This window comes from Typha latifolia, chromosome 6 (assembly GCF_019914945.1).
Source record: "Typha latifolia isolate L0001 chromosome 6, TyphaL0001v2, whole genome shotgun sequence".
NCBI lineage: Eukaryota > Viridiplantae > Streptophyta > Magnoliopsida > Poales > Typhaceae > Typha > Typha latifolia.
Genome location: NC_133091.1, coordinates 865,366 through 893,259, shown reverse-complemented (window position 1 = coordinate 893,259; position 27,894 = coordinate 865,366). Strand labels below are relative to the sequence as shown.

Genomic DNA, 27,894 nt, shown 5'->3' with positions numbered 1-27,894 from the left:
TATCAATTATCATTGCAAATTAATTTAAAAGCAAGCATAGGCAGTAGTCAATATCATAAATATCATTTGGTTGTTATAAAGTATGATAGATATCACCATCCTGTACATTGAAAGAAAAAACCAAGCATTCCACTTCCTTTTTTTAATATAATAGATACCCGATACATATCGACGTAATCAGAAACAAGAAACAGGAGAACAAAGAAATAGAAATAAGTGTGAAACAATAAAACAATCTTTAGAGTAAGAATTGTCAGCCAAAAGACAATAACAATCCATTACTCAACAAATATCAGTATAACAAATGGACAGTCTGTAACAATCTGAGCAGGCTATCTGCTCTCTTCGTTGCTTGTTATTTGCTCCACTGGAATAGAATCATCCTTCAATGGAGCAACTTCTATTATAGGGGGCCCTGAATGCCTTCTAATCCTTCCTGGAGATGGCATACTAGGTTTATCCGCCACCGGAAAAGATAAACGCTTCTTTGCTGTATTTGTTGATCCTTTGTCAGGCGTCTCAGCCTTATCAGTTAACGGGCTCTGATGTCGCGACCTTGCCATTGCAGACTTCGTCGACTGCATGTAGCTTGGAAAAACCTGCGAGCTTGTTAAATTCTCAACATCTTTTACGAGAGACCCTGCGATGCTGTGCCTCCTGGAACGCTCTGATCGCATGCTAAGTACGCTCCCAGTGTCATCCTCCGAGTGGTATAAACCACTTTTCGAGCTAACTGAACTGGTCTTTCCTGCTGTTGATGGAAGTTTGGCAGGGGGAGTTGAAGGTGCTATGGATGGCACCTTGGAGGGCGAACGGATTGGTTTTTGCGGTGTAGGAGATGTCTGTTCTGAAATGGTGTCTCGACGAGCGTATCCTTTTATTATCTCCCTTGATTCATTCCTAGCAGCACTTGTCACAGAAGCATTGTCATTGGTATCTTTCTCTTTTTCTGTCGTGGTGTTACTCTCCCATGGCCTTGCGGCCATCCAGCGATCTGACCAGCTCCAACCCCATTGTGGATTATGGGGGTCTGTGAACATTGGTGTTACTGTTCGGGAGGAGCTCTTCCACTGTTTTCAGGGATGAACTAGAGCAATAAAAAGGATTGCTGTCGCGAAATTGATATATAGAATAGCATGAGCAGTGTTCAGGAACACGCAGAATCAAATGCATCATACCTGATGAGAAAATGCATAAGCTAGTGCCCTCTCTCTTCTTATAGTGGCTTCATGTTTGTTATGCAAACTGGCCTCAATTTGCTCTTTGGATTGAAGACTGTCATCCCAATTTTCACCGATCTGTTAAAAACATAGATTAGTACCCTCTTAATACCAATAATTTCTTCAGATCAAGGACATTTCGGAATGTATACATCCCAGAATTTTCATATCCACCAAGTCCAAAACAGAATAGATAGTTTTCCAGTAGGCAAACAGTATAATCCAGACACTGAAACAGGTCTGGTTAGTGAAGTCTATTTCTTTCACAGGTCTCACTGACGTTTAGATCACAGCAACTTCACAAGAGATTCATATCTTCTCTTTCTCTTACAAAATACAAATTTGAGCAATCTAGAAATTTATGGTGCAACATGATCACAACCGAAGCATGACAGACATATGATCAGGTGAAGTGCGTACCTTTGATTTCTCGATCTCCTTTTCACGTTTCAGCTGCAGCTGCCTCTGAAGAGACTGGTTTTCCTCCGACATTCTTATCCTTCTAGAACGGATTTGTGATTGAACTCTCGCCAGACTCTGCATGCAATGTAGTGTGTTTGTGGTTTGGCGCCTGACAGAATTTCCATCAACCAGTGACTTCAGCCTAAAGAGTCCTCTCAAGGCTCGCAATGCTCTCCTTGCCTATAAACCGGTGTTTGCAAATTGAGAAAATCAGCTACATATCAGAAGAATTTCAAGCAGCAAAGATATCATAAAGCACTTGAAGTAGTATTTTCAACAGATGGTAGGTTCAGTTAATGCCAACTGAATCTTTTCTGCTTGTTATACTGAAGAATAACTGCATGGGGAATGTCGTGTAACAAAATTTTTCTTTTCTTCTTGGAAAAAGAATACTAGTTAATGATAATGTTCAGAACGACAGCTGATTTAGTTGGAGAATGGAGATGAAATTTGAATTTTGAACAGAAATTTTTTTGCCTCATCTTCATATAAGTACATTGAGATGCAAGTGATGATCCAAAAATTGACTCTCAATCCATAAGACTACTTAATCGTCCATATTCTAAAAGAATTCAGAAACAGTGCATTCAGAAAACCATACTATAGGAAATTTCATGATCGTGTGGTCTGTTATTTTAAATAAGAAAATCCTTGATAGCTAGAAGGTGTGAAACATAATATTCTACCAACTCTAGCATTTGGTATTCCACTTAACAATACAGAAAGAAAATTTTGCTCTTTAAAGATTCAATGCCGAACATCTCACCATAAGTCTTTTCTAGAATCGTCATTCAATTACTTGCATTCGACCAAAATAATCTATAAAGATAAATCATGTAGCATATATCAATCCATAATACGTACTAAAATCGATTAATTGGATGAATCTCTGCGCCATCAATGCAAATATGTGGTTGGAGAATGAGAATAACAGTGTGCAAACAAATGTACTGGTCTTATACCTGGTACCCTCGGAATGCAGTCTGGATCTTGATCGCCGCAATCTCTTCGCTGGATTTACCCGGTGACCTCGCCGCAGCAGTGAGCTGAACAAACTCTGCGGCAGCTTGAGCAGCAACAGCGGCAGCCTCAGCGGCCACAGCGGAGGCAAGTGCTACAGAGTAAGCATGCTGGCTCTGCTCATTCTCTATTTCAGATAGCTTTATCTCCTTATCCTCCTCATGTAGAGGAGAAGGAGGTGGAGGAGGAGAAGAAGAAGGTGGTGGTGGTGGTGGTGGTGGTGATGGTGGTGGAGGTGGTGGTGATGGTGATGGTTGGGTGACGTCTGGAACTACCGACGGCTCCAAGGGGACCGGATCCGAGTGCTTGGATTTCCCAAATCTCCATTTCTTCTTAGATTTGCTCTTCAGGTATTATATGAATGAGGAAGGTGACAATTAATCAAAATCCAAATGTTTTAAAAATCTGTAAAGCATCAGAAATCTTACCCTGATCCTCTTCTCTTTGGATTCGTGGCCCAGGATTTTCTTCACCGCAACAAGCCACTTCCCCTTCCTCCCCATCTCCTTCTCTTTCTCCTAATTATCCAAAGAAGAAGGACCCATTAGAAATCAACAAAACCAAAATCTCGACGAGCCAGAAGACGACTAAACCAAAAATATCCAATTTTCCTCGAAAAAAGAGAACTTTCACAGAGATCTCGTGCTTCTTCGAGGAAACAACCGCGAAAAAGCAAAAAAGATCGCACGTGGAAGGACAATTCCCCATCAATCTAAAACAGTAAAGAATAAAAATGTCTTCTTTTACGTTCTGGAGATCCAAAGTTCTCACCTTGACGTGTTGTTCGGATCGACGATCTCACAAGGACAAGAGAAAGAAACAAAGCATGGATGGCGATGAAGAGACGTGCCGTTATGAGTAAGATTGGATCAAAAGATCAAAGAGGAAACGCTCTATATCTCGCGCTCAGTAAAGCGAGGGAGAAACGGAGGAGGAGGAGGAGAGGAGAGAGGAGAAGCGAGACATATCTTTTTCGAAATCCAAAGTTTACAACTCGGGCTGCGGTGGATCGGGGTTGGCCACGAGAAGGGCCTCCTCTTTCACAGCTGGCAACCTTCGTTGGGCCCCACCTTGTGGATCGGAAGTGGTGGGACCCGCCGGGAGGAGTTTTGGCAACGGAAAGGAGCTGTCGTCGTCTTCCATTCTTAAGGAGAGGGACAAGAATCACCTGTGTGAACAGAGAAAAGAAATAGAGGATTCTATGCAATGCTGATTGTACTAAATTTCATAAAGTAAAACTTTGGCATCTTTTGATTAGATAGTTTAGATAAGTCTTCTAGTTGGGCCTGCAGAGGATCTATATGCATGTGGAATAAGAAACGCCTCGTCTTAGATTTGCCTATAATTAGCTTTTTAAGGACGTATCTGGTTGCAAATTAGTGGTTAAAACGTAAGATTAAGAAGGAAAAAAACATAAAACAAGTACATGATTAATGCAAAATTTAATGAATTTTAGGGTAATTTTTATTAAATAAAGTACTCTTTTTTTTTTGTTAATTGATATATTTTGTACATGTATGAAAACTGCAAATTTTATGAATAATTATACATTGATGACCACTCTAACTATCTAAAACCTTTGAGATACCCTAGTTAGTTATTCATTAATTTGTTTCCATTGTCATGTGATTTATGTTAAGTTATGTGAGAACCATTTAAAAATATTAAGAATAAAATAGTTATTTAATATTTTCTACTAATACCGTCGTCGTAGGGAGAGATATTATATAATTAAAAAGGTAAAGAGTTAATATAAATTTTGATTCTAATTTACGGTTCAAGTGTAATTAGTCCAAAAAATTAAAAATTTCAGCCAGATATTTCACAAAGGTGCAGTCCAGCAAGAATTTTAGTTTTAATTTTCTAATTTCTATTCCAAAGAGCCAAATCATAGTATTTTAAAATTTAAAAGTTTCTTTTATACAAATAACCCCCAATAATTACAAACCCTATTATTCAAATCCATTAATAAAAAGTCTTCTCCGAGTAATGACGTGGCGGCCCCTTCCACCGTACGTCCACGTCAGCGCTTATCTTCTTGTACGTAGACACCTAGCAAGAAACAATGCTAAGTGCTAACGCTAACGCTAACGAACAACAACTTCCCAAATTGTGATCCCCAAAAACGGCCCCAGGTTAATCAGAGAGGCCTATAACTAGTAAGTGGGTCCCAGTAAGACCCTTTTCCGGTGCCTTTAACCATTAACATTATCCGGGGGAAATAAATGTGTATATATATATATATATAGTTAATTGTTATTATCCGATATTCGCACCCTCTAATTTCTCCACTCTCCGCTCTCTCCTCATCTCCTCCTCCTCACTACCCAACCATTCACCTTAGCTCTCCTCATCGTCTCTCCTCCTCTCGAATTCGAAACCCTAATCGCTTCTTTTGCGATTTCCCATTCTCATCGATGCGATTTCCTCCGTCCCCGATCTCGTAGTGTTCTCTTGCGATGGTTGTTCCCGGCTCCGATCAGGTCGAATCCTTCTTCCACGCGGTCAGGGATGCGGTCTCGCCGCTCGAATCCGGATTCCTGCGCGTCGCCAAAGATCTGGAGTCAAATTTGAAGAAATCGACGGGCGAAGGGGAGCGCGGCGAGTTCTCGAAGAAATCTAGCCGAGATGCGGTGCTCGCCGTCGCTCCGACGGCGGAGGAGAGGAAGAAAGGTTCGTCTCCTATCAAGTTGCCTATCAAGTCTCTGTTTGGAACTTTATTCCCGAACGGGAAATGCGGCGATAGATTGAAGGAGGATTCATCTAAGAAAGAGGGGAGAGAGGAGGTCAGGGAAGAATCGTGCACGAACTGCTTGCGGTTTGTGGTGACTTGGTCTCTTTTGGTCAATAGCTTTGTGCAGGCATTTCCGAGGCCGTTCAAATCCGTCAAGAAGTGCTTTGGGAAACAGTGCAAGAAAGAAGAGGAACCATTTCTGGATCCCATGCATAAGCCGCGAAGGGGAGGAACGCAAAGGTCCTTCTTTTGGGACAGGAAGAAGAGTTCAAATTCGGCGGACGATGTCTTGTCGCTAGAACTCCTTCTCTGCTTTGCAACTGACAGTTTTTTGCAGAACTTTCAGATGGCCGATTTAGTTTTCAAGGAAAATGGCGAGAAGAATTGCGATGAGACACATGTTTCTAAGTCTTTTCCCCCTCAGTTCGATTGTTTGAAGATATTCAAGGGATTGATTAATGGTAAGAAAGCAGATTTTGATGGATTTGTTTCGACTATGAGGTTTGCAAGGGTGGGTGGGGCTCCGGCGAGTTTAGTAAGGGCTACTTCTTCTGTCAGTGATGAGAGTGAGGATCGCGCCCCCGGCAGTGACAGGGAGGAACCTGAGAGTAGCTCTCCTCAAAAGATAGCAAGTGGTTTGCTCAACATTCCTTTGTCGAATGTTGAACGCCTGCGGTCTACCCTGTCAACTGTTTCTTTGACTGAGCTAATTGAGTTCATACCTCAACTGGGAAAGTCCTCTGCAGATCATCCTGATAAGAAGAAATTATTCTCTGTACAGGACTTCTTTCGTTATGCAGAATCTGAAGGTATGCATTTAATATCTTTTTCTGTCAAGTAGTTATCTGTTGCAGTACATATTCATCATTGGTGGTGGTGGCATGCGCGTGAGAGGCGCCGGGGGCGGGGGGTGATGCTACACTTCTACATTAGCTTCATAGCACCAATTTTGCTAGATATGTTCCTCTTAACAAGTTCTGCATGCATAAAACAAACTTAGCATCCTTGAGATGCCTGAGTGTGTAGGCATATTTAAAAGTCGGTAACTGTAAAATGACTTCTTCTATTGTTAGGTACATCCAGTTGTGCTAGTCAGGTTTTGTCTTTGTTTAAATCTTGCTACTATTAGAAAGGGGAACATGGTAAGATATCCTGAATAAGCTCTTGAATTTAGAACTCTATGCAGCTGTACGTATGGCATGGTTAGCTCACGATGTTCGAGAACTTCCGCAATTTGTTAAATATATGGACTGTCAAAGTTTGAAGACCTTCAGTAACATCATTTAAGGGTTATAGATTTTTTATTCCCTGTGAACTAATCAAGTTATACGAAGTCTCAGTATTAAGGTAGTTTTCAACCTTTGCAGTACTCAGGATTCTATTGTCACTTTCTTCTTCCTTTTTTTTTATAAAAAATTTAGAAGCCCTAGATATCTCATACAATTCGTTAACAGTCTTATGCATTTTTATTAGATTTTAATAACCTTAATATGTTCTGGAGGTCAGGATATATAATTCTATTTAATTTCTGCCTCATTTCATATGAACAGGAAAAAGGTTTTTTGAAGAGTTGGACAGAGATGGTGATGGCCTGGTCACTCTTGAAGACCTTGAAATTGCAATGAGAAAGAGACGACTACCCCGGAGATATGCTCGAGATTTCTTGCGGCGTACTAGGAGTAACTTATTTTCAAAATCTATTGGGTGGAAACAATTTTTGTCCTTGATGGAGCAGAAGGAGCCAACCATACTGAGAGCTTATACAACTCTATGTTTGAGCAAGTCTGGAACACTTCAAAAGAATCAAATACTGACATCATTGAAAAGTGCAGGTCTTCCTGCTAATGAAGACAATGCTGCTGCTATGATGCGTTATTTGAATGCAGATAAAGAAGGATCGATTTCATACGGTCATTTTCGCAATTTCATGCTTCTTCTTCCTTCTGAACGACTTGAAGATGATCCTCGGTATGGTAAATGAAGTTCCCAGTAGGTTAAAATTTCTCAATGTCCATAATGAATGCTTATTGACAATAATTTATTCATTTTAGAAATCTGATCATTTATGGCATCTACTTCCTGTGCAATACAATAATCTAACTATTTAATCTGTTCTTCCATGTATTATAATCTCTTCATTATCGCCATGGTGGTCTGACCATACCTTTAACCTATCTCTGCTTATGCAATTAGTAACCTGGCATTCTTTACTTAAATGAGGTGATTATACACCTTATCAGTTTTCAATTTATCTGCAAAGATTGCTACGTTCTGTATCTATTTACTTCTAGTTCGATGTCACTTCATCTAAATAATTACACTTTATGGTGCCACATCTAAAGAATAACTACTTTAAACATTGAAGTTCTAATTGCATCACAAGAGTTGATTGCTGTTTGTGTAACTTTCTTAAACAAAGCAGTAATATTGTCCCGATGTATGCTATTTCCTTACTCCTATTAATTATGTTGTTAATTTGAGTTCCTGACTTTGCTTCTCAATATGGCTTAAAATCTCCTAGGATATGTTAATGTTAAGTTTTGTCTCCTTATACCAGATTCTCAAGGAAGGAGAGGTTATTAATTTTGGATATGAACATCATTGGTCAAATTAGTACATTGAATCATTTTATTTCTAGATGCATGAAGATACCACAGCTTATTTTCTGCGTTGCTTGATTTCTGGTTTGAAAATGTATCTAGGAGCATCTGGTTCGAAGCTGCCACAGTTGTTGCTGTCCCCCCACCAGTTGAAATATCTGCTGGAAATGTTCTAAAGTCTGCTTTGGCTGGGGGTCTTGCTTGTGCACTTTCTACTTCTGTGATGCATCCCATTGACACGATGAAGGTATCCCATATTTCCATTCAGTGCTACAGACATTTTACTTTTCAGAAAAGAGTAAACACCTATTATATTTCATGTCTAAGCAGGAAACTGTTACTGTTACTACAACAAATTAGAGTGATTTTGCAGTTAATTCTATAATGATCAGAGTGGGCAAAGCTTTAAGAGGATGAGTAGTTTTTGCCTTTTACTACCCACTATTCGGAATTAGCTATAGAGGACCATTGCCATCCATTCTTTTTTTCAGTTTAAATGTCTATAAAGTTGATAACTTCTATAGGGAGATGGGGGCACTTTGCTGATTTATATAACTATCCTTTTTTTTTTTTACTCTCACGTAACTTATTAATTGTGGAAATTGACCGAGGAATTTGTGGAGAAAGGCCTTCCAAAAGGAAAATGAAGACAATGGATAGTTGATGCATAACATCTGCATTTTTATTTATCCTGTTGAATTGCACCTTATGTTTATTATGAAAGCACTATAGGTTGAAATGCATAACATCTGCATTTTTATTTATCCTGTTGAATTGCACCTTATGTTTATTATGAAAGCACTATAGGTTTACAATTTCTGCATTGAAACTTGAAACAAAGGTTTCACAGATTGCCTAGTATTGTTGATTTGTGAGTTGTGGAGAGAAAAGTATGTGACATATTTTTTGTCATGACAGTAGTTGAAAAAAGAAGAATCTGTCACCCCATATGTTGTATGTTGGTCAGGATGTTCAGGGAATGAAATATATCAATTTTCTTTATTAGAAGAATTATGCTATTAGTTTCTCGCATGCGTGATACATTGAACATATAGCATACCAAAGATATTGGATATTTGGATCGTTTGAAATTTCATAATAACTCTCGTTGGTTTGCTAGAATAGTGAAAAGGAACATTATGCAATTCTGGGTGTATCTCCTGGAGGCTATATTTGAATTTCTTTGGGAAAAACTCCATTAAGTGGTTGTGTGTTTCTAATTGTATCAGACACGTGTTCAAGCATCAACACTTTCATTCCCAGAGCTCATCTCCAAGCTTCCTCAAATTGGGCTTCAGGGATTATATAGAGGTTCCATTCCAGCAATACTTGGACAGTTTTCGAGGTCAGTATCCTTGCTTAACTCATGACATCCTTATGCTTCTGCAACACTTAATCCTTTTTCTTGACAGCCATGGATTGAGAACTGGAATATTTGAAGCAAGCAAGCTTGTCTTAACTAATGTCGCCCCAACACTTCCAGAGATTCAGGTAATACTAATTTTCTATGCATGGAATAGATTCCCAAGATAGATTACCAGGTCCCTTCAATGACATCTAGCTTTTCTAGGTGCAATCTTTAGCGTCCTTCTGCAGCACAATCCTGGGAACAGCTGTTCGAATTCCTTGTGAGGTTTTAAAGCAGCGGCTCCAGGCTGGCATATTTGACAATGTAGGAGAAGCGATTGTTGGTACTTTACGGCAAGATGGTTTTAAGGGTTTCTTCCGTGGAACTGGTGCCACACTTTGCCGGGAGGTTCCATTCTATGTTGCTGGCTTGGGCCTCTATGCAGAAGCTAAGAAGGTATTGTTTTAGTTTTGTGTCAATACTCAATATTTCCATCTTTAGCTATATTGGTCCTTCTTTCTTATTATTCTAACGTCAAATCAATTCAGATTTTTAAACAATATTCTAATTTACAGTGTTTAATTTGGCCCGTATATTTCATGGTTTAGCTGCCCCCTAATTTAACTGGTGAAGTTTTTTCACATTTCCTAGTTCTGATAAGCTGCTGCACTTTTGAGTGTTGAAATTAATGGCTCCCATGCTGTGATATTGCATACAGTCTTGTAAATTTTGAATGCAAGACTTTTATGAAAAATAGGTTCTTATGGTACCTTGAGTCAAAAGTTTCTAATCTCCTACTAAATGTGGGGATAATGAATTTGGGAAAGCAATTCACATATAGTCAAGTCTTATTTACTTTGGTTGTATTTGTTAATTTTTCCCTCATTTGGAGGTCTTTTTGAATCTCATTGTCGTGTGCCTTTCGATTCTGAAGGCTGCACATAACTTTCTCGACCGAGACCTGGAACCTTGGGAGATTGTCGTGGTGGGGGCATTGTCTGGCGGGTTTGCAGCCGTTATTACGACTCCATTTGATGTGATGAAGACGCGAATGATGACTGCTCCTCAGGGCTTGCCCGTGTCGATGCAAATGGTGGCCTTCTCCATCCTACGACAGGAGGGCCCTCTCGGACTCTTCAAGGGAGCCGTTCCCAGGTTCTTTTGGATCGCACCTCTTGGTGCTATGAATTTTGCAGGCTACGAGTTAGCAAAGAAAGCAATGGACAGGAGCGAAATTACTGCCGAGGATGAGAAAAAGATAGCAGCTTAACGTTGCAACTAGTATGAGGCTATTCAACCCGGTCCATTTTATCCCCTGAAAAATAGCCACCATTTTGATTCGATGACTTCACTTTTATGTCTTTAGTTACAGAAGTCTGGATTCTCTTCTAGCCTTTTGTAAAGAATCTTTCAGTTTCTCTATTTCCTTTGCTAAAGAGAGGATCCAGCTTCTTCTTTTCTTTTCTTTCCTTTCCTTTTTCTTCCTTTTTGGTAGAAAGCCTCTATCAGCTTCTGAGAGCTGATTGGCTGGAGGAAATTACCGTTTCAAAAGACCTTTAATATGTGTATATAGTTATCTGTGCTCCCGGGCATTCCTCCATCTTGATATTTGAAAGTCATGGAGAGGGTGTGGCTACTTTGCTCTCTTTAATCTGTTTATAGTTAGCTACATGATTCAGCTGCCATTCCGCTTGATTTTTTTAGACCTTTATGTTCATCTATTTACTTCGTATGAAGTGATCATTGTTAAAAGGAGCCTTAAGCTTTGTTAGGCTGCAAAATTTAAGGTTCCAAATTCCGGGATCCTAAATTGACGCAATGGAGAACAGGATAAATTGTTTAATTTTTCATTTTAGTCATCTTTAACGTGTGCGATTCCAGTAGGGAACTATGATTAATGGCGAGAGAGCTGCTTCAGCCACGTGAAAAATGGACAGAAGAAACTTTCCGAACTCTATCTGGAGTTGAATGCATGCAAATGAGAACATTTAATCTGATGAAAGCTGGGAGCCGAATCTGATAGATGTGTGAAACTCCTTGCATATTCATGTTATGGCAGAGAAGCTTTTCCAACAATGTATAGAAGTACAAAACAGGAACAAACAACTATAGAGCAGCTTACGGATTGAATGGTATTCAACTCGGAGATCATGAAACATGCCTCTCCATCCTGGGAAAGCCTCTTCATAAAAAATCGTTCCTATTAACAATACCGCTATAAGCTTAACCAGTTTGCAGTTATCTGTAGGTGATAGGGACAAGTACCAAGTGCTATCCTAATGGAGGCGACGAAAATTGATAAACCCCTGATAGAAGGGGGATTCATCATCGTCATCATCTTCTTCATCATAAAAGTCATCCTCATCCTCACTATCATCATGCCAAATGAATCCTTCATTCCACAAGGGGCAAGAACAAGTAGCTTTCTTATCCTTCCATTTTTTTCCACAAGTATAACAGAATTCATATCCACATCTGCAAGACAACGGATTTTAGATTAGAATGTAAAAGGAGGCCAAGTGAGACATGTTTGTATACATATCTAAGGATCAAAATGTTTGTGTTCCCTCCAGAGTATTCTGGATAAAATTTGATAAGTAAAACCATAAATATGTCGAAAATATAAGTAAAACCATCTAAATTTGATAAGTATTCAAGAATTTTATGGAATAGTTCAAGGGGAAACTTCAAGCAAGAAACTGGCCAAAGAATAGTCAAAATGAGCAAAGAAAGAGAATTTTTCCTACTACCATATTGATCTCGAGAAGAAGCTTCTTCACATAAATTACTTGCCAATCTGAATAAAAGCAGTTATATATGATCAAGTCTCCTACAAAAAAATAAGTCATGCATTAAGCAACACAAGGGCTGTGAAGTCAGTTTCCCATTGTGTTCAGAATTTAGATGTATAACAAGAGGAGTATTTTCCTTCACTAGATGATTAGCTTTAAGCCTTTAACAAGATGCAGTTTCAGCCATTGTCATTAGCAAAGTGCTGTCCAAAGTTATGTTGGCTAGAACACAGCCTAGAGAAAGTTCGCAAAGGAACCACCATTTATACAATCAGTTGTCTACCTAAAACCAACTATCTATAAACTGGTGTAAATTCTTGCGCCAAGGAGGTCAGGGAGAAAAGGCATTTTCTGTAAAAGTTGTAAACACAGCTGTTGGGCTGAGTTACCCTACTTTCTCCACTGTACTTTAGGCTCAAGCAACAAAATTCCTCAACAAGTTTAGATTCTTGCACTAGATGTTGCAAACACATTTAGCATATTGAAATCAGGTTAAAGGTGGTGCAGGACTTCACTATATCTGAATGAATTAAACATTATCCTTAAAGCTGAACAACATGGAATGAATAGGATGAGAAGATAGCTATAACAAAGTTTTGAGTTATTGCAACCTGATTTGTGATTATTTTTCTCTATAAAATTGCTGTCTACACATGGAACAAACAAATGAGAGGAAAAAAAGAAATACAATAAAACGTCAATTAGCATAATTCTTTATGCAGTCTATATTTTGGCAGTAATTAGAGACATAAATGACAGGCAAAAGAGAATTAAATGCAGCATATCAGGCATAAAGAGCACAAGGAAAAGAAAAAGAACACCTGCAAGTCATATGAAAGCATCCCTCTGCCAGTTCAATCATATGGTTGCATTTAACACACTGGCGCCACAACTTCTGTCTTGCAAGAGACTGTAACTTTGCGTCTTCTGGACGACGATTTGGATTTAACCTTTTGTAGTCATAACATGACATCCTCTCATGCCAGGGAACCTTACATTTGACACAGAAGGAGCCATCACACTTGATACATTTTCTTAATCTAGAAGTGCCAAAAGTGGACTTCTGGGAGGAAGACTCCTGCTGAGGACATATTGCTTCATTCAACGACATCAAAGCGGAGCACCTCGGATATGGGCAGTAAATTTTCTCAGCAGGAGGAATTGATTCTTCCTTTATACGCTGGACCATGATCTCTAAAAGTTTACTAGTCAAAAATTTCCTTGAACTCTCCACATTAAGCTTCACATTGCAGCCCTCATGTGGACAATGTGGGAGCATTCCATGAAGTAGCTTAACTTCCACATGTTGTTTCATACAGGAAAAACAATATCGGTGCAAACAGTCATCAACAGCAAACATTTCAGAAGAATCAGCAAGTTCCAAACAGATGTTGCAAGTTTCCTTTAAGTCTTTGTTGTTGTTCGAATCAGCATCCTTTTCGATCTGAGAATCTATCATATCCCTCGCTAACTTAAAAGCGAATCTGACATTGCATCGCGGCAGCAAGAACATCTGACATTTTTCGAACTTCCTTTCTAGCAACAACACTTGATCGATCATATTAGCGACCTTACGCTGCTTGACATACCATTTTCCTGTCACCTGTAAATAATGAGCCAAAATTTTCACAATTCACAAAATCAATACTTCTTTAGTCAAGTGCAGATAATATGTTCTTTCTCAAAAAATATAGGATCGGTGAACGCATATTTCATAGCTCCCTTAATCATAAGCTATCATGAGAAAATAGAAGAACAACTTCATCCATAGACCAGTATGTCAAGTACTTATGTACGACCATAAAGACAAATACAAACTCTACATTAGTGCTTTTGGTTTCATCATGTACCTGTCAGACTCATGAAGCTTTATACTTTGGCATTGAGTTTTCAATTGTAGGGTCCAATTAAAGAGGTCTGAAAATTTTCCAAAGGGTCATGAAGATATAGAAAATTTTGATTATACAAGTCACAAGTTTCACAAACTTTTGTGCTAAAAAATAAATTTAATGTTGCTACCTTGTCATCAACCTTCCAAGTTGTCGATATTCACATAAAATTTAAGAATAAGGAAATAATATTGCTAAAAATTGCTTATTTTCATTTAACGTGATACATACATTATACAAATAAAACACACAAACTCTTCTTAAAGTACGAACAAGAAACAACCCAGTAATCTATACAAACATTCAATTTCTACTTAAACTACGAACAAGAACATATTTAAGAACTCAATGGGAAAGAAAACTCACATGATTAAAAAGAATTCTATAATCGAAGAACACGTGCACCCTCTTGATCCCCAACGAGAGCACCGCATTGAGCCCTTCGATCAACGCCTTCGTCTCTACCACCTCACGTCCACCCGCGGCCCCTGACATCGGCTTCTGAATCTTTAGTACCAAATTGTCCTGCGGATCGCACACCGCCACCCCAATCCCAGCAACCTGAACCCAATTCCCCTTCACCAACTCACTGCTCAACATCCCCTTAAAGTAAAGCCGAAAAGGCAACTCCTCCTCCTCGATCGGCTGCTCGAAGTTATCGCCGAACTCCTCCCAGTCTTCTTCCGGCATCGACTCGATCTCTCGCGCGAACTGCTCGTCATGGTAGCGGATGCGGAGGTCGTCAGCGAGGCGGCGGAGCTCGGACTGGGATTGCTCGGCGTCCCGCTTCTCCTGGAGGAAGCGATCGAGTTCTAGGGCTTGGAAGTCGAGGAGGAGAGAAGAGTCTGTTTTTTCTACGTATTCGACTGTTTCGGTGGTGGCGGTGGTGGTCGAGGAGGAAGGGAGGAGAGAGAGGGAGGCGGCCATGGCTTCCTCCATTTGGAGGCGGAAGGCGAGGTCGAGGTCGGACTCGGCGGCGCGGGCGGCCATGAGCTCGCGGTGTTGGTCGGAGATGACGAAGTCGAGGTCGTCGTCCATGGCAGCGAAGGAAGATGAAAGTGATTCTTTCCCCGATCGTATTTGTTGTTTTTTTTAAATTTATTTTTAAATGCAAGAATCGTCCAATTGTGGGGTTCATCGTCTCGGCGGTTCGGCTTTCCGTGGAAAGATAAACTTACACAAACACCCCTGACTATAGTATATTATTTTTTTGCCCCTGGTTTGCGGATTTTGCACATAACCTCCTGTGTTTTGTTTTATTCCTCTTACTTCCTAGTTCTTACACCCGATGACAGAAATAAAAAGTTTCAGGATCTAGTGCGGCGAGGTAACTTCGAAGTTATTTAAGTTTTAACAAATAAATAGAGTTGTTCTTTGCTAGTGGAGGGTAGGTACACATCACCAACTCACTCTTCTTCACTCGCGAGTAAACTCGTGTCTCAATCTTTCGTTCTATTTCGTGCACATGTTGCACCATCTAAATCTAATGCAACACAGCATTTTAAACTTTTATTTAATCTGGCACGACAAGCGTGTTCTAGAGACAGTAGTTTATATTATAGTTTTTCTACCAGACTATAAAAAATATTTACTAGTGCAACTTATTTTAAGATTACTGTAGGTGTGAGAATGAGATGGTAATTCGTAACCAATTTATCAATTTCATAATATAATTTTAGAATAAGTTTGAAACACTATATTTTTTAATTGGAATTAATTCTCAAGTTTCGTAAATTAATTAAAAAAGAAAGAAAGAAAAAAGAACCGGGCCATGGGCGGCGAGGGTCCTTATATAAGGGGGGTTGCTCGTGGGACGAACGGTTCAGATAACCAAACCCATCTCGACAACTCTCATCCCCGTCGTCTCCTCCTCCGTCTCTTCTCCAGCGTCCGATCTCTTTCGTCCTCTCCCCTGCCCGAAGAAAAAAAGATTAAAATTAAAAACTAATCTCCTCTCTCTTCTTCTCTCGCTCGCGCGCGCCAAATATAAATCCGCCAACCAAATCCAAGGTACGCTTCGCCTCTATCCTCCTCCGCGATCTAGGGTTTCTGATCTCTTCTCCGGATCCCTCGGGCGTGGATCTAGGGTTCCGGCGATGTCCGACGGCCCGAGGAGTCCCCTCGGCGGCGGAAGCCCCGAGAGCGGCGACGAAGGTTCCCGATCCAACGTGCGGGAGCAGGATCGGTTCCTCCCGATCGCGAACATTAGCCGGATCATGAAGAAGGCGCTCCCGGCGAATGGGAAGATTGCCAAGGACGCGAAGGAGACCGTGCAGGAGTGCGTGTCCGAGTTCATCAGCTTCATCACCAGCGAGTGAGATTGATCTCTATATCCCTCCGTTTTTGTGTTTCCTGTTTCGATTCGTTTTGTTCTTGATGGTTTGAAAGACATTTCGATGATCTAGGGCGAGTGATAAGTGCCAGAAAGAGAAGAGGAAGACGATTAATGGTGACGATCTTCTCTGGGCGATGGCGACGTTGGGGTTCGAGGAGTACATCGAGCCGCTTAAATTGTACCTTCAGAAATATAGAGAGGTGAATCCTTCAATCTCTATTTCTAGCTAAGATCTGCGAAAGTTTGTTAGGTTTGTAACATATATTTCTCTTGTAGATGGGTTGTTCTGATATGTTTTATATTGCATCTTTCTTTGTTGTGCATGTTTTGGGGATGAACGTCTTATTGCAGATTGAGGTATGTGATCTTGAACACGACAGCTGTATGCGGAGTGCTTTTTTATTTCCATCAGGAGTATTCACTATGTTGCTATGCATGTTCACTTGGATAATTTTGAAATTTTGTGTTAGAATATGGAGAATTAATGACAAATTTAATATGCTTTCTTATAATATGAATGTTGCTTGCAGCTGTGGGGATTTTGTTCTTTCTTATTACTTCTATTGACCTATTATAGATGCTTTATATACTTAGGCTGAATTCTTATGCACAAATAGTTTGTAACTATGGCTCATTTTTGCATTCTAATACAAGTGAATAAGAATAGAAAGTGCAAAATCACATCAATATAGGTGCAAATTTTTGACCTACTCTTTTTGTAAGAAATTCCTAATGGCATACTAAATTGTGTTGAACACATCTTTGGATATGCTAATTTGACCGTCGAGATTGGATTCAATAGACCTATGAGCTAAACTATTGCTTAGTCTCTTTTCTTAGCATATTTTCTGTGTAGTACCTGCACGGTTTTTTTTTCCTCAGTTTGATTTTGTGTACATATGTAATCAAAACTGGTCCTTGGTGGGTAGTCAGAACATGCTTACCTAACCAATTCTTAGATCCTTACTACTTAGACCTAATATTGAGATGGAATTCATATTTCATATGTTTTCTATTTGTTTTCTTTCCTACTGAAATAATGATAAAATTTGAACAGGTTGGTAAATTGCTTTTGCTTCTCTCATGATCTGATCCCCTGAGGAAATTAATTTTGACAAAATATCAGCGTGGTCTTTTGTTCTGAATGAAGGGGAATAGGCTAATCATGGTTGTACTCGTAGCATTTTTAAATTTGAAACTTTTGATGATGCATCTTTGTCAGGGTGATAGCAAGTTATCTGCAAAGGGCGGAGATAGCTCCATTAAGAAAGATGGAGGAGGTCCACATGGTGGGTCTCAATCTGGTGCAAATTTCCAGGGGGTATGTTATGCATATTATAGCTCATTCATTTTACACTTAATGATATACTTTATTATCTTGGGGTCTGAATGTTTTCTATTAAATATTTCAGATGAATCAACAAGGACCTTACACTCATGGCATGAACTATATACAATCTCAGGTAATTTAGAGTGATTTTTTTTCTTGCTGCTGTGTACCGAGGCATGGTTGATGTTGCAGTATTGCTTTGGGTTGCACTATTGCAATATGAACTATTTGATAATTGGGTTTGCATCTTATGAGATGAATCAGATGATAATGCCCATCCCGAAATAACATAGCTAAGATAGTTGGGACAATTTTCTCATCTCTCTTTCTTATTAGATTAAGATGTCAATTATAAGTAGTTATGGTGTGTACAGGTAAGAGCATGTCAATCTGAAGTCTAAAACTAGACCAAGAAGGCAATTTCCAAATTGTTATATAGCCCTACCTGGACCAAGCAGGAACCAACATAAGATTAATCTTGCAGTTATGTCTTTGTCAATCCAAACCTGACCCTAAGACTGCATTAAGGAATAAGGACCCACAATTCATCAAACATCAAATCCACTGAAAAGAATCCAGTTTCAGACTTAATTACAACTGGCATTGACTTAATTCAGCATATCTTTTAAATCAGAAAGGGATCGACCTATCTTCTATTGTCTTTTGAAGGTTTTATGGTCTCCATGTAGTGTCTCATCCATGTCATGCAGTGTGGTACCGACAGCATCGCCTATATTTGCACTGCATTGCACGGATGTATCAAACTAGTTCTCTCTAAAGTGCCTCTTCTCGTATCATATTGACAATCCACTTGTTGACATGGCCTTGTTGTGCCCCAATTCTGGTCTAGTGTGTTGTGAGTCATGTATCAGCCATTTGTTTAATCATATCTGTGTAATATGGAACAGATATCAGTTTAGAAACCAATCATTCTAAATAAATTTCTTCATTGTTTGAACCTTGAAAGTTTCACAATTTCACTGCTACTGCTAAAGATTTCCATGCTTTAGAAAATGATAGTTATGCATTCCATCTACTGGTAGTTGCACAAGATTTGAAGGAATTTGTAAGGATAACGTTGTTACTAACTTTTTATCTCTTGTATAATGTGAATATCTAGCTTCAAGTGAATATTTATATTCCTCTTCTACTATGCCAATCTTCATTCTTTTTAACTTTTGCCAGTTCCATAATGGTGATCTCCCAAACTGAACCACTGCTGCTTATTTCTGCTAGAAACTTTATCCTTCAGGTAATATTTCACTTTGTTGGCCTTTGCATATCTGGCTTTTACTAGATTAAGTATGCACTTGTGATCGAATGATGTTATAGTTGACTGCTCGACTCATCTTGAATCTGAAGAGATATAGAAAAGCTGGAGTGCACATCGGAAAGAAGTCAACATCCTAATCTATATCCAATGATTTATGCTACTTTACTAAATCAAGTTAATATGACTAGCTTCTATCAACTTGGGATTTCTGAAGGAACAAAGAAAAGAACATTTAACTTTACATGATGGTTAGAGGTTATGTTACTTGTCCAGAGGATATTATTACTTGAAGGAACAAAGAAAATGAAATTTAGCGTGACATAAAGGCGAGAGGTTAATTTACCTGCACAAAGGATATTAGTCAGGAAGCCTCTTTTCTAGATAGAAAATTGACTTGAAGTGAAAAAAGAATAAGAAGCTTCGTGTTTGGAATCCTTCAGTTTTCGCAAAGACAACTTCAGAAGTAGGTATCCAAATTTGGATAATGAAGGGCGCTAAAATTTGTTGGGAGCACTTTAAGATTGCGAAACTTGTCAATGTTCTACATTCTTGATTTTGCAGAGATTTTTCTTATGTTGTTGTTTCTCCTGAATATGCTTATCCATTTGTATATATTTTTTTCCTGCTTCCTGGAGACTGTTTCTGTTGTTAGTGATTAAGTGGTTGTAGTGCAAGAAAGATTTATATCCTTCTGATAATTGTTTTTGAACTGGTGCAGTAACTGGTAGGCAATCTTACAGTCACCGAGGAGTCTCTCGACTTATAGGATGAATTTATAAAGCCAAAACTAATATGAAATAGTGCTGGTTATGCTTACTCCTGTTGTTCCAGATGGGTCTGATCACATGGCACATGTTCTGGTTATTGCACTTTCTTTTTGTATATACCAAGACATCATGTTTCATTGTTCACTTAGTTACCTTCATATGATCATATTTCTCATCTCCTCTTGAGGAGAGAGTTCTAAGAGGATGTTTTCTTCCTTTAAAGTTCTGATGTAATAATGACTTGTAAATCCTGCTATCTTCATTTCAGCTGTCTGACAGTTTATATATTTTTCGTTATGGCTTTCCAATTGGGGCATTGTTATTGTCTGCATGTTTTCAACGGCTTAGATTGATAATCCTATGTTTGGACTGTGTTAATGTGAAGTCAATTTGCATGCTTCTTCATTGTATCAATTGATTCCCTTTAGTGGATAAATGGAATTGAATATACAGTATAGGCATATCTGACTCTTAAAAAATCATTGCTTATTATTTTAAAATAAAACGAAATCAACTGAATTTTTAATTGCAAATATTGTGTATATTCGACAACAAACATATTGCCAATTTCTCATGCCTGAGAAAGATCTACGTATGGAAGGGTTGCATGAATTGTATGCGAATAAATAGAAACTATCAACAGCTAGAACTAGGCAACTAGCCAAGTCCGTCGTCATCCGACTCATCTGAAACAATGGGCTCAAGTCTCCACTCACTCCCGTAGTACGAGTTGGGCAACCCCAGCCAGAACTTGAAAGCCTCTGCCGCCCTTTTCCTATCCTTCCTCCTATCCTGCCTCGCCTGCGACGCGTGCTTGCTCGTGAACATCCTCGAGTGCATCTCGATGTAGATCTTCTTGTACTTGGTCTTGTTCGGCGGGATCCCATTCTCCTCCATGCACGCCACGATTTCCAACGCCTTCTTGAAGAATGCGGCCCGCACGCAGACGTCGGCCAATGCATCCAGCAAACCCTCGTCCGGCTTCAGCGGCGGCGTGGCCTCGCACCTCTCCTTCACCTCGTTCCATAGCAGAAGCGCCTCTCCTGGCTTCCGGGCCAGAGCTATTCCGTTCGCAAGGCTACAGTACGTTGCGACGTCGGGTTCGAAGCCGCTCTCCTTCATCTGCTCTATGATCTTCTTGGCTTCCTCTATGAAACCGAGTCTGCAGTACCCTTCTACTAACATGTTCCAAGCAATTCTGTCTACTTTAACTCTTGGGTCCTTCTCCATTTCGTCGAACACCTTGTGGGCGAGCTTCGGCTGTCCGGAGAGCGCGAACGCCTTCATCAACGTCGTGTAGCTGACCTTGGACGGCGCGATGCCGCGCTCCCGCATCTCGTTGAAGTACGCCAGCGCACCCGCGCTGTCGTCGACGAGGATGCAACCGTTGATGAGAATGTTGTAAGATACGACGTTGGGCTCGATGCCGAGCTCCGCCGTCATCTCGTGCAGAAGCTCCTTCGCCTTATCGAGCTGCAGCTGCTCGCAGTAGCCCTTGAGAAGCACGTTGTAGGTGACCCGGTTCGGGGGCACGCGGGCCCGCGCCATTTCGTCGAGCATCTTGTGCGCACGAGAAATCGCGCCGGACTTGACTAGGGCGGTGATCACCGTGGTGAAGGTGACGTGGTCGGGGTGGCTCGCCGGGTCGGGCTCTTGCTGCATCGCGCGTATCGTGCGGACGACGTCGTCGATGCGGCCTTGCTTCATGTACCCTTTCATGAGGGTGGTATAGACTCTCGAGTCAGGAACATACGTCTTTGGCAGCAATGGCGTCTCCTTATGGTAATCCTCTGAGCTCTCTACTATTCTTTTGAGAAGGCTATGAGCTTCTTCTTCTTCTTCGATTCCATCGTCCTTCAATTTTGTTTCTTTTAATAGTAAACAGAGGTCGGTGCGGCCTTCGCGCATGGCTTGTACTAATTTCTCGGCGGTTTCCAAATCGTCGAAGCCGATGTAGGCGGCTACTAAGGAATGGAAGGTAGTGATACAGGGGACGAGTCCTTTGTGTATGATTTGCTCCAAGGCTAGGAGCATGAGGTCTCTTCTCCCAACTCTCGCGCACATCTTGATCACGACGTTGTAGGTTAAGGCGTCCGGCTTAGCTTGGAACTCGCGCATTTCGTCGAACAGTTGGGCGAATTTCTTTACGTCCCCAAGGTTAGCGGCGGCGTTGAGGGCAGCGTTGAAGGCGGCGGTGTCGGGCCTCGCGTCGGCGGCGAGGGGGCCCGGGCCGACACGGCGGATGCGACGGACGACGGCGTCGAAGAGGCGAAGGGCCTCGGCTGCGCCGGAGGGAGAGGAGTCTTCGGAAGTGGAGAGGCGGCTGACGGCGGAGCTCCAGGCCTTGACGTGGGGAAGGTAACCTGACCGGAGCATGGCGCGGATGACGGAAGCGGCGTAGGCTGCGGCGCCGGAGCGGGCGGCGGCTGAGGCGAGGAGTCCGAGGGAGTTGGCGTCGAGGCGGCGGAGCTCGCCGGCGTCGCGGAGGCGGCGGACGAGGGATTGGGCGCGGGAAAGTGACGAAGCGGATTGCTTCTGGTAGGAGAGCTGGGCGAGGAGACGGCTAAGACAAGTAGCGCTTGGGAGGTGAGTAGAGTGGGAGAAGAGCTCGTAGGCTTCGTCGGTCTTTCCTCGGCGGAGGAGGAGAAGGAGAGTGGCGTCGGAGGAGGAGGAGGAGGAGGAAGCGGTGGAATCGCTAATGGTGGTGGTGGATTGGGATCGGATGAGTTTGAGACGGTGGTGAAGGTTGGGGTTGGGAATGGAGATGGGATGGTCGAAGGATTTGGAGGAAGGAAGGAGTTGGTTTAAGGAAGGGAAGGAGGTGGAGTTGGGTGGCGGTTGGTGGAGCATCGTGGTGGAAAATTTGTGTTCCGGTTTTGGAGAGGAGGGAGGGGAGGAAGAATGGATGGATAATGTGGAAATGGGCGAGTGTTTGGAGGAAGGTATAACGTTGGTATTGGTGGGTGTTTCAAGTGGGTGCATGTGGATGGGCCACTGTCTACGTTGTAGAGATGGAGTCCTTTCTTCAAATCTTTTTAGAGTTTGTATTTAGTCATTTATCTTCGATAAGTTTTCATTGGCCACATTGTGTTGTACCTGTGCAAAAAAAAAAAAAAAAAAAAAAAAAAAAAAGGAATAGGAACTAAAACATAAAATAAAAATAAAAGAGAGATAATGTGATAGGGCCATAGGGGGGTTGGAAAATATTTTGGGTGTCTCTCTTTTGGAGGAGGTATGCTGTTTTGGAAGGCAAACCACTCTGTATCGAGACGCCGAAATATGTAAGATATTTTTTGTGCTTTTTTAAATAATGTAATTATCTAGTTTTTTTTTAATGTAAAAAATAAATAAATAAACTCTTTCCGGCATTTTCATACAATATCATGCTTCATAATAATTCTTAATCTTCATGAAATTCTACTCCTCCATCACACTTACCATTGTGCCCTCAAAGAAAAATGATTCAAAATTCTCTTTTTCTTACATATTTCCTGTGAACAAAATGATCAGGAATATATCCAAATCCAGCAATCAATACTTTCATCTCGTAGATAACATATTATCTCCATTAGACAATAACAGGGCATTCTTTTAAAACTGAATGAGCTCATATTTACACTAAATACACACATTTTATAATAAAATAAGTACAATTTATACTAGAGGTGTGCACAAGTGCGCAAAGAGACTTATTTTTGCTATTTTAAAAAACTGAAAAACTTTTATGCGACTTCGTATACCCCCCCAATAACAGGTATGACAACAAAATTTAAGGTAACAACCATTGTTTGGTACATAAGTAACAATTTCCTCATGTATTAGCGATATTATACATTTTCCTCGTGTAGTTTAAGCAACCATTGTTTGGTACATAAGTAACAATTTTCTTCCCATTCTTGATCAATTAGACTCGACCGGATTTTCCAGTGGCAGAATTGGGCTACTTGCTCTCAATCCTCTGCAGATAATTTGCACTGCATTAATTCTTGATTCCAAAAGAATAAGAAAGCATGACTTTTTCTTGTATGATTTGTCAGCCCACCTCTTCAGCATACGGGCAGCTCTTATATATGTGTCTTCTTGTCATGAATTTTTGAAGTATTACAAAGATTTTAACAAATAATACCATAGCCAGGAAATGGAATTCCCCGTAAAGATATGCTACACCATCCTTCCCTTCCTTAAACCAACTCCACATATATATAAGCACCAAAAAAACTTATCGAAGAAAAATCGAAACTTTAATATATATATATAAGCACCAAGTAAATCTGGACTCAGATTTGAGTGAAGAAGTTCTAATATATGGTGGCTATATGATTACTTTTGCTTATAATAATGTTAAAGTGCTGACATGTCCAACTCTGATCAGCACTAGACCGTCAATAAGCATATATATGAGAGATCATGATGCTTTCTCCATTTATTCTTCTACATCATTTTGCTTAATAATGATCTAATGGAGTAATTTGACTTCCTACAACATTATGCATCAAATTTGGCCCTTCCTATTTGAGAAACAAGATGCATCTAAAAAGAAATACTAATGGGTACAAGGGAAATCCCCTAATACAGAAAAGAGAATAACTACACGACTATAATGAACTTTTAATGTAAGGTACCAAGTATACGTCCTCCAATATCAAGATATAAGATCTGCAAAAAATGAGACATGATTTATTTTGCTTATGTTAATGTGAGGTGCTAATGACAGTCGAATCAGCATCGGACTGTCCATATGCATTTATGCAAGTGAAGCAAACTAGAGCCACAGCTATGAAAGTAATTTTCTTCTATAGATTTGAGCTAATAATCCAAATCTTCAAGAAAAAAACTTAATCAATGTTAAATAAAACCATCAATACTTTAACTCACCAAGTTCTAAATCTCAAGTTTCACCAGAACTAATCAATTCTTATAAGAAACATTCATTCATCTATGATTTCTATAATGCATAACAGCATCGCAACAGAAGTGTGAATGATCACTGTACCATTGGATTTCAAGAATACTAGGAATTTCCCATGTAAGACGCCAAGTATAGCCCTCAAACTTGAGATTTTGAGGATTATCAAACAATAGCATCTGATATATTTAGCTTATGTTTATGTTAAACTTGAGGTTTTGAGGACTATCGAGCAATAGCATCTGATATATTTAGCTTATGTTTATGTTAGGTGCTGATGTCTCAGAGTCAAATCAGCATCGGACCGTCCATAAGCATCTCTACTTAGGTGTGAATAATCATAGTGTACCATTGGATTCCAAGAATGCACAGAATTTCCAATGTAAGACACCAAGTATAGCCCTTAAACTTGAGGTTTTGAGGACTATCGAGCAATAGCATCTGATATATTTAGCTTATGTTTATGTTAGGTGCTGATGTCTCAGAGTCAAATCAGCATCGGACCGTCCATAAGCATATATGCAAGTGAAGCAAGCTAGAGCCATAGCTATGAAAGTAAACTTTTTCTATAGATCTGAGCTGATAATCGAAATCTTCAAGAAAAAACTTGACCAATGTTTTTAAACATAACCATCAATGTTTAAACACACCAAGTTCTAAATCTCAAGTTTCACCAGAACTAGTATCAATTCCTATAAAGAAACATTCGTTCATCTATAGTTCTGTAATGATAATGCATAACAGCATCTCAACTTGAATGTGAATAATCATAGTGTACCATTGGATTCCAAGAATGCACAGAATTTCCAATGTAAGACACCAAGTATAGACCTTAAACTTAAGGTTTTGAGGACTATCAAGCAATAGCATCTGATATATTTAGCTTATGTTTATGTTAGGTGCTGATGTCTCAGAGTCGAATCAGCATCGGACCGTCCATAAGCATATATGCAAGTGAAGCAAGCTAGAGCCATCGCTATGAAAGTAAACTTTTTCTATAGATCTGAGCTAATAATCCAAATCTTCAAGAAAAAACTTGAACAATGTTTTAAACATAACATCAATGTTTAAACACACCAAGTTCTAAATCTCAAGTTTCACCGGAACTAATCAATTCCTATAAAGACATTCCTTCATCTATAGTTCTATAATGACAATGCATAACAGCATGACTTAATTGCGAATATTCATAGTGTACCACTAAATTCCAAGAATACAATGAATTTCCAATATAAGACACCAAGTATAGCCCTCAAACTTGAGGTTTTGAGGACTATCAAACAATAGCATCTGATATATTTAGCTTATGTATATGTTAGGTGCTGATGTCTCAGAGTCAAATCAGCATCAGACCGTCCATAAGCATATATGCAAGTGAAGTAAGCTAGAGCCATAGCTATGAAAGTAAATTTTATAGATCTGAGTTAATAATCCAAATCTTCAAGCAAAACTTGAACAATTTTTTTAAACATAACCATCAATATTTGAACACATCAAGTTCTAAATCCCAAGTTTCACCATAACTAAACAATTCCTATAAAGAAACATCCATTGATCTATGGTTTCTATAATGATAATGCATAACAACATCAGGCTATGTTGCAGAAAAAAGACCCTTATGTTCTAGTAATTGTAAGGTTGGGCTATTGAAACTGAATACATTCATTTTTTATACTAAATGCACACTTCTTTTTAATGAAACGTGTGCAATTTATACGAGAGATGCATAAAAGTAAAAAGCTTTTTATGCAAATGCCCCTAACAGCATCACAACTTACATGTGAATAATCATAATGTACCATTGGATTCCAAGAATACTCGAAATTTCCAATTACCAATGTAAGACACCAAGTATAAGCCCTCAAACTTGAGGTTTTGAGGACAATCAAACAATAGCATCGAATATATTTAGCTTATGTTTATGTTTGATGCTGATGTCTCAGAGTCGAATCAACACCGGACCGTCCATAAGCATATGCAGTGAAGTCACTATGCAAGCCAAATTCTTGTTAGCGATGCTAACTAACGAAGGTAATCTCCAAAAATTATAACTTGAAGAAAAATATAAAAAATCAAAAGAACACACCACCAGCTTTTAGATCTCAAAACTTTCCCATAACTTAGTAATCATCTAAATCTATATTTTTATAATCAAATGAAACAATGAAGAAAATGCATTTCTTGCTTCAAAGCATCAATAGCTATTGCATTGCTTTAATGGAGCACATCGAATTAGGAACATGATCGGGATCCAGATCCATACTATCCATAGGGGAGAAAATGGAACGGATCAGATAGTGCTCTAATCAACATGTGGATCCATTTTTTTGTTCAGATACAAATTTGGATACGGATGTTGGATGAATAGTAAAAATTAAAACCATATCCTAACTAAATGGATACGTAGATTTTAATGGACACATATCAGATATGAATTGGATCTTAAACAAATACGAATACAAATCGGGTATGGATCAAATCTTAATGCAATACAACTAATCTAAAAGGCATAATCCTTGAGAGACATAATAGGAATACAAAGACAAGAATTACTAACCTTCCTTGTCCCATGTCTACAAAGGCTTATCCTGGAAAAAATGACCAAAGAGGATGTAATATAGATAAACCAAATAACAATTTAATCTCCATTAGGATGAAAACAGATGAAAGAACCCAAACATAACATACCTGGGGCTGTAGAGAATGGTAAGAAGTTAAGAACCGTGGATGAAATGTATCATACTATTATTGAACGTATTCCCAAAACAGAAGCTACAAAGAACACAAAAATAGACAGGATAGTTAACTAAAATGAAATTGTTTGTAGGCAAATGCATGCCCTTCTCAAGGGGAGTCACACTAATTGGACACCCACTCCTTAGCCGGAATGAGACGGAGGCGGCGTCCGGCGGGTGAAGACTGACCAAAGAGAGTTGGAGTGTCGTCGGAGAGAATGAGGGAGAGAGATGGAGAGGGGTAGGGTTTAAGTGTGGAGGCGGCTGCGAAGAGGTAGTGAAAGGAGAGATGGAGACGGGTCATGGACTTATGGCCATATAAGTAGGGTTAGTGAAGTTAAATTGTTAATGGGTCGGGTTGACAGGTTTTCGGGTTTGGGTCACTTTTAATTATTTTACTAATTAGTTATGTATAGTATACCGGTAAATAGTAATTCGTTATTGGTATCGGTATCCAATTTATTTTTTTTAATCTATGCCATT

General features: G+C 39.7%; 5 protein-coding genes and 1 long non-coding RNA gene across 7 annotated transcripts; 2 read left to right on the top strand and 4 right to left on the bottom strand.

Moving 5' to 3' along the window:
• Positions 1-106: 106 nt before the first annotated feature.
• LOC140790244 (protein IQ-DOMAIN 2-like) lies at positions 107-3,703 on the bottom strand. The gene is made up of 6 exons (XM_073140232.1): positions 3,474-3,703; positions 3,131-3,220; positions 2,645-3,046; positions 1,641-1,862; positions 1,179-1,298; positions 107-1,070 (listed from the first exon to the last, which is right to left on the bottom strand). Exons 2-6 carry the CDS (start codon positions 3,203-3,205, stop codon positions 333-335), a joined length of 1,557 nt encoding a protein of 518 aa, XP_072996333.1. The 5' UTR covers positions 3,206-3,220; positions 3,474-3,703; the 3' UTR covers positions 107-332.
• A 1,324-nt stretch (positions 3,704-5,027) lies between these two features.
• Positions 5,028-10,984, top strand: LOC140791358 (uncharacterized). The gene is made up of 7 exons (XM_073141893.1): positions 5,028-6,245; positions 6,987-7,404; positions 8,139-8,283; positions 9,266-9,381; positions 9,449-9,527; positions 9,607-9,840; positions 10,319-10,984. Exons 1-7 carry the CDS (start codon positions 5,162-5,164, stop codon positions 10,652-10,654), a joined length of 2,412 nt encoding a protein of 803 aa, XP_072997994.1. The 5' UTR covers positions 5,028-5,161; the 3' UTR covers positions 10,655-10,984.
• Positions 10,985-11,408: 424 nt separating this feature from the next.
• On the bottom strand, positions 11,409-15,194 carry LOC140790149 (E3 ubiquitin-protein ligase RSL1). The gene is made up of 3 exons (XM_073140092.1): positions 14,432-15,194; positions 12,998-13,779; positions 11,409-11,859 (listed from the first exon to the last, which is right to left on the bottom strand). Exons 1-3 carry the CDS (start codon positions 15,101-15,103, stop codon positions 11,661-11,663), a joined length of 1,653 nt encoding a protein of 550 aa, XP_072996193.1. The 5' UTR covers positions 15,104-15,194; the 3' UTR covers positions 11,409-11,660.
• A 690-nt stretch (positions 15,195-15,884) lies between these two features.
• On the top strand, positions 15,885-20,078 carry LOC140790245 (nuclear transcription factor Y subunit B-1-like). 2 transcript variants are annotated; one of them, XM_073140233.1, is made up of 8 exons: positions 15,885-16,075; positions 16,152-16,379; positions 16,471-16,600; positions 16,677-16,757; positions 17,623-17,721; positions 17,813-17,863; positions 18,916-18,982; positions 19,722-20,078. In XM_073140233.1, the coding sequence occupies exons 2-7, from the start codon at positions 16,162-16,164 to the stop codon at positions 18,940-18,942; spliced, it is 606 nt and encodes a 201-aa protein (XP_072996334.1). In that variant the 5' UTR covers positions 15,885-16,075; positions 16,152-16,161; the 3' UTR covers positions 18,943-18,982; positions 19,722-20,078. The 2 variants fall into 2 exon arrangements, with proteins under 2 accessions (XP_072996334.1, XP_072996335.1); XM_073140234.1 differs by having other exon boundaries at positions 15,901-16,379.
• Positions 20,079-20,289: 211 nt separating this feature from the next.
• Positions 20,290-22,896, bottom strand: LOC140790243 (pentatricopeptide repeat-containing protein At3g09650, chloroplastic). The gene has a single exon (XM_073140231.1). The coding sequence runs from the start codon at positions 22,750-22,752 to the stop codon at positions 20,428-20,430; it is 2,325 nt and encodes a 774-aa protein (XP_072996332.1). The 5' UTR covers positions 22,753-22,896; the 3' UTR covers positions 20,290-20,427.
• A 542-nt stretch (positions 22,897-23,438) lies between these two features.
• LOC140790246 (uncharacterized) lies at positions 23,439-27,713 on the bottom strand. The gene is made up of 4 exons (XR_012109349.1): positions 27,552-27,713; positions 27,365-27,448; positions 27,234-27,264; positions 23,439-23,728 (listed from the first exon to the last, which is right to left on the bottom strand). It is a non-coding gene; the product is annotated as an uncharacterized lncRNA (long non-coding RNA).
• Positions 27,714-27,894: the final 181 nt, after the last annotated feature.

Coding starts and splice junctions, on each gene's coding strand:
- LOC140790243 (XM_073140231.1), bottom strand. CDS start 22,752: ATGCACCCACTTGAAACACCCACCAATACCAACGTTATACCTTCCTCC.
- LOC140790149 (XM_073140092.1), bottom strand. CDS start 15,103: ATGGACGACGACCTCGACTTCGTCATCTCCGACCAACACCGCGAGCTC. Junction 13,780..14,431: donor ATAGAATTCTTTTTAATCAT/GTGAGTTTTCTT, acceptor CATTATTTACAG/GTGACAGGAAAATGGTATGT. Junction 11,860..12,997: donor TGCTTTCATATGACTTGCAG/GTGTTCTTTTTC, acceptor GTTGTCTTGCAG/ATGTGGATATGAATTCTGTT.
- LOC140790245 (XM_073140233.1), top strand. CDS start 16,162: ATGTCCGACGGCCCGAGGAGTCCCCTCGGCGGCGGAAGCCCCGAGAGC. Junction 16,380..16,470: donor ATCAGCTTCATCACCAGCGA/GTGAGATTGATC, acceptor TCGATGATCTAG/GGCGAGTGATAAGTGCCAGA. Junction 16,758..17,622: donor ACGTCTTATTGCAGATTGAG/GTATGTGATCTT, acceptor CATCTTTGTCAG/GGTGATAGCAAGTTATCTGC.
- LOC140790244 (XM_073140232.1), bottom strand. CDS start 3,205: ATGGGGAGGAAGGGGAAGTGGCTTGTTGCGGTGAAGAAAATCCTGGGC. Junction 1,299..1,640: donor AGGAGATCGAGAAATCAAAG/GTACGCACTTCA, acceptor TGTTTTTAACAG/ATCGGTGAAAATTGGGATGA. Junction 1,071..1,178: donor CTTATGCATTTTCTCATCAG/GTATGATGCATT, acceptor CCCTGAAAACAG/TGGAAGAGCTCCTCCCGAAC.
- LOC140791358 (XM_073141893.1), top strand. CDS start 5,162: ATGGTTGTTCCCGGCTCCGATCAGGTCGAATCCTTCTTCCACGCGGTC. Junction 8,284..9,265: donor ATCCCATTGACACGATGAAG/GTATCCCATATT, acceptor TAATTGTATCAG/ACACGTGTTCAAGCATCAAC. Junction 9,528..9,606: donor CAACACTTCCAGAGATTCAG/GTAATACTAATT, acceptor TAGCTTTTCTAG/GTGCAATCTTTAGCGTCCTT.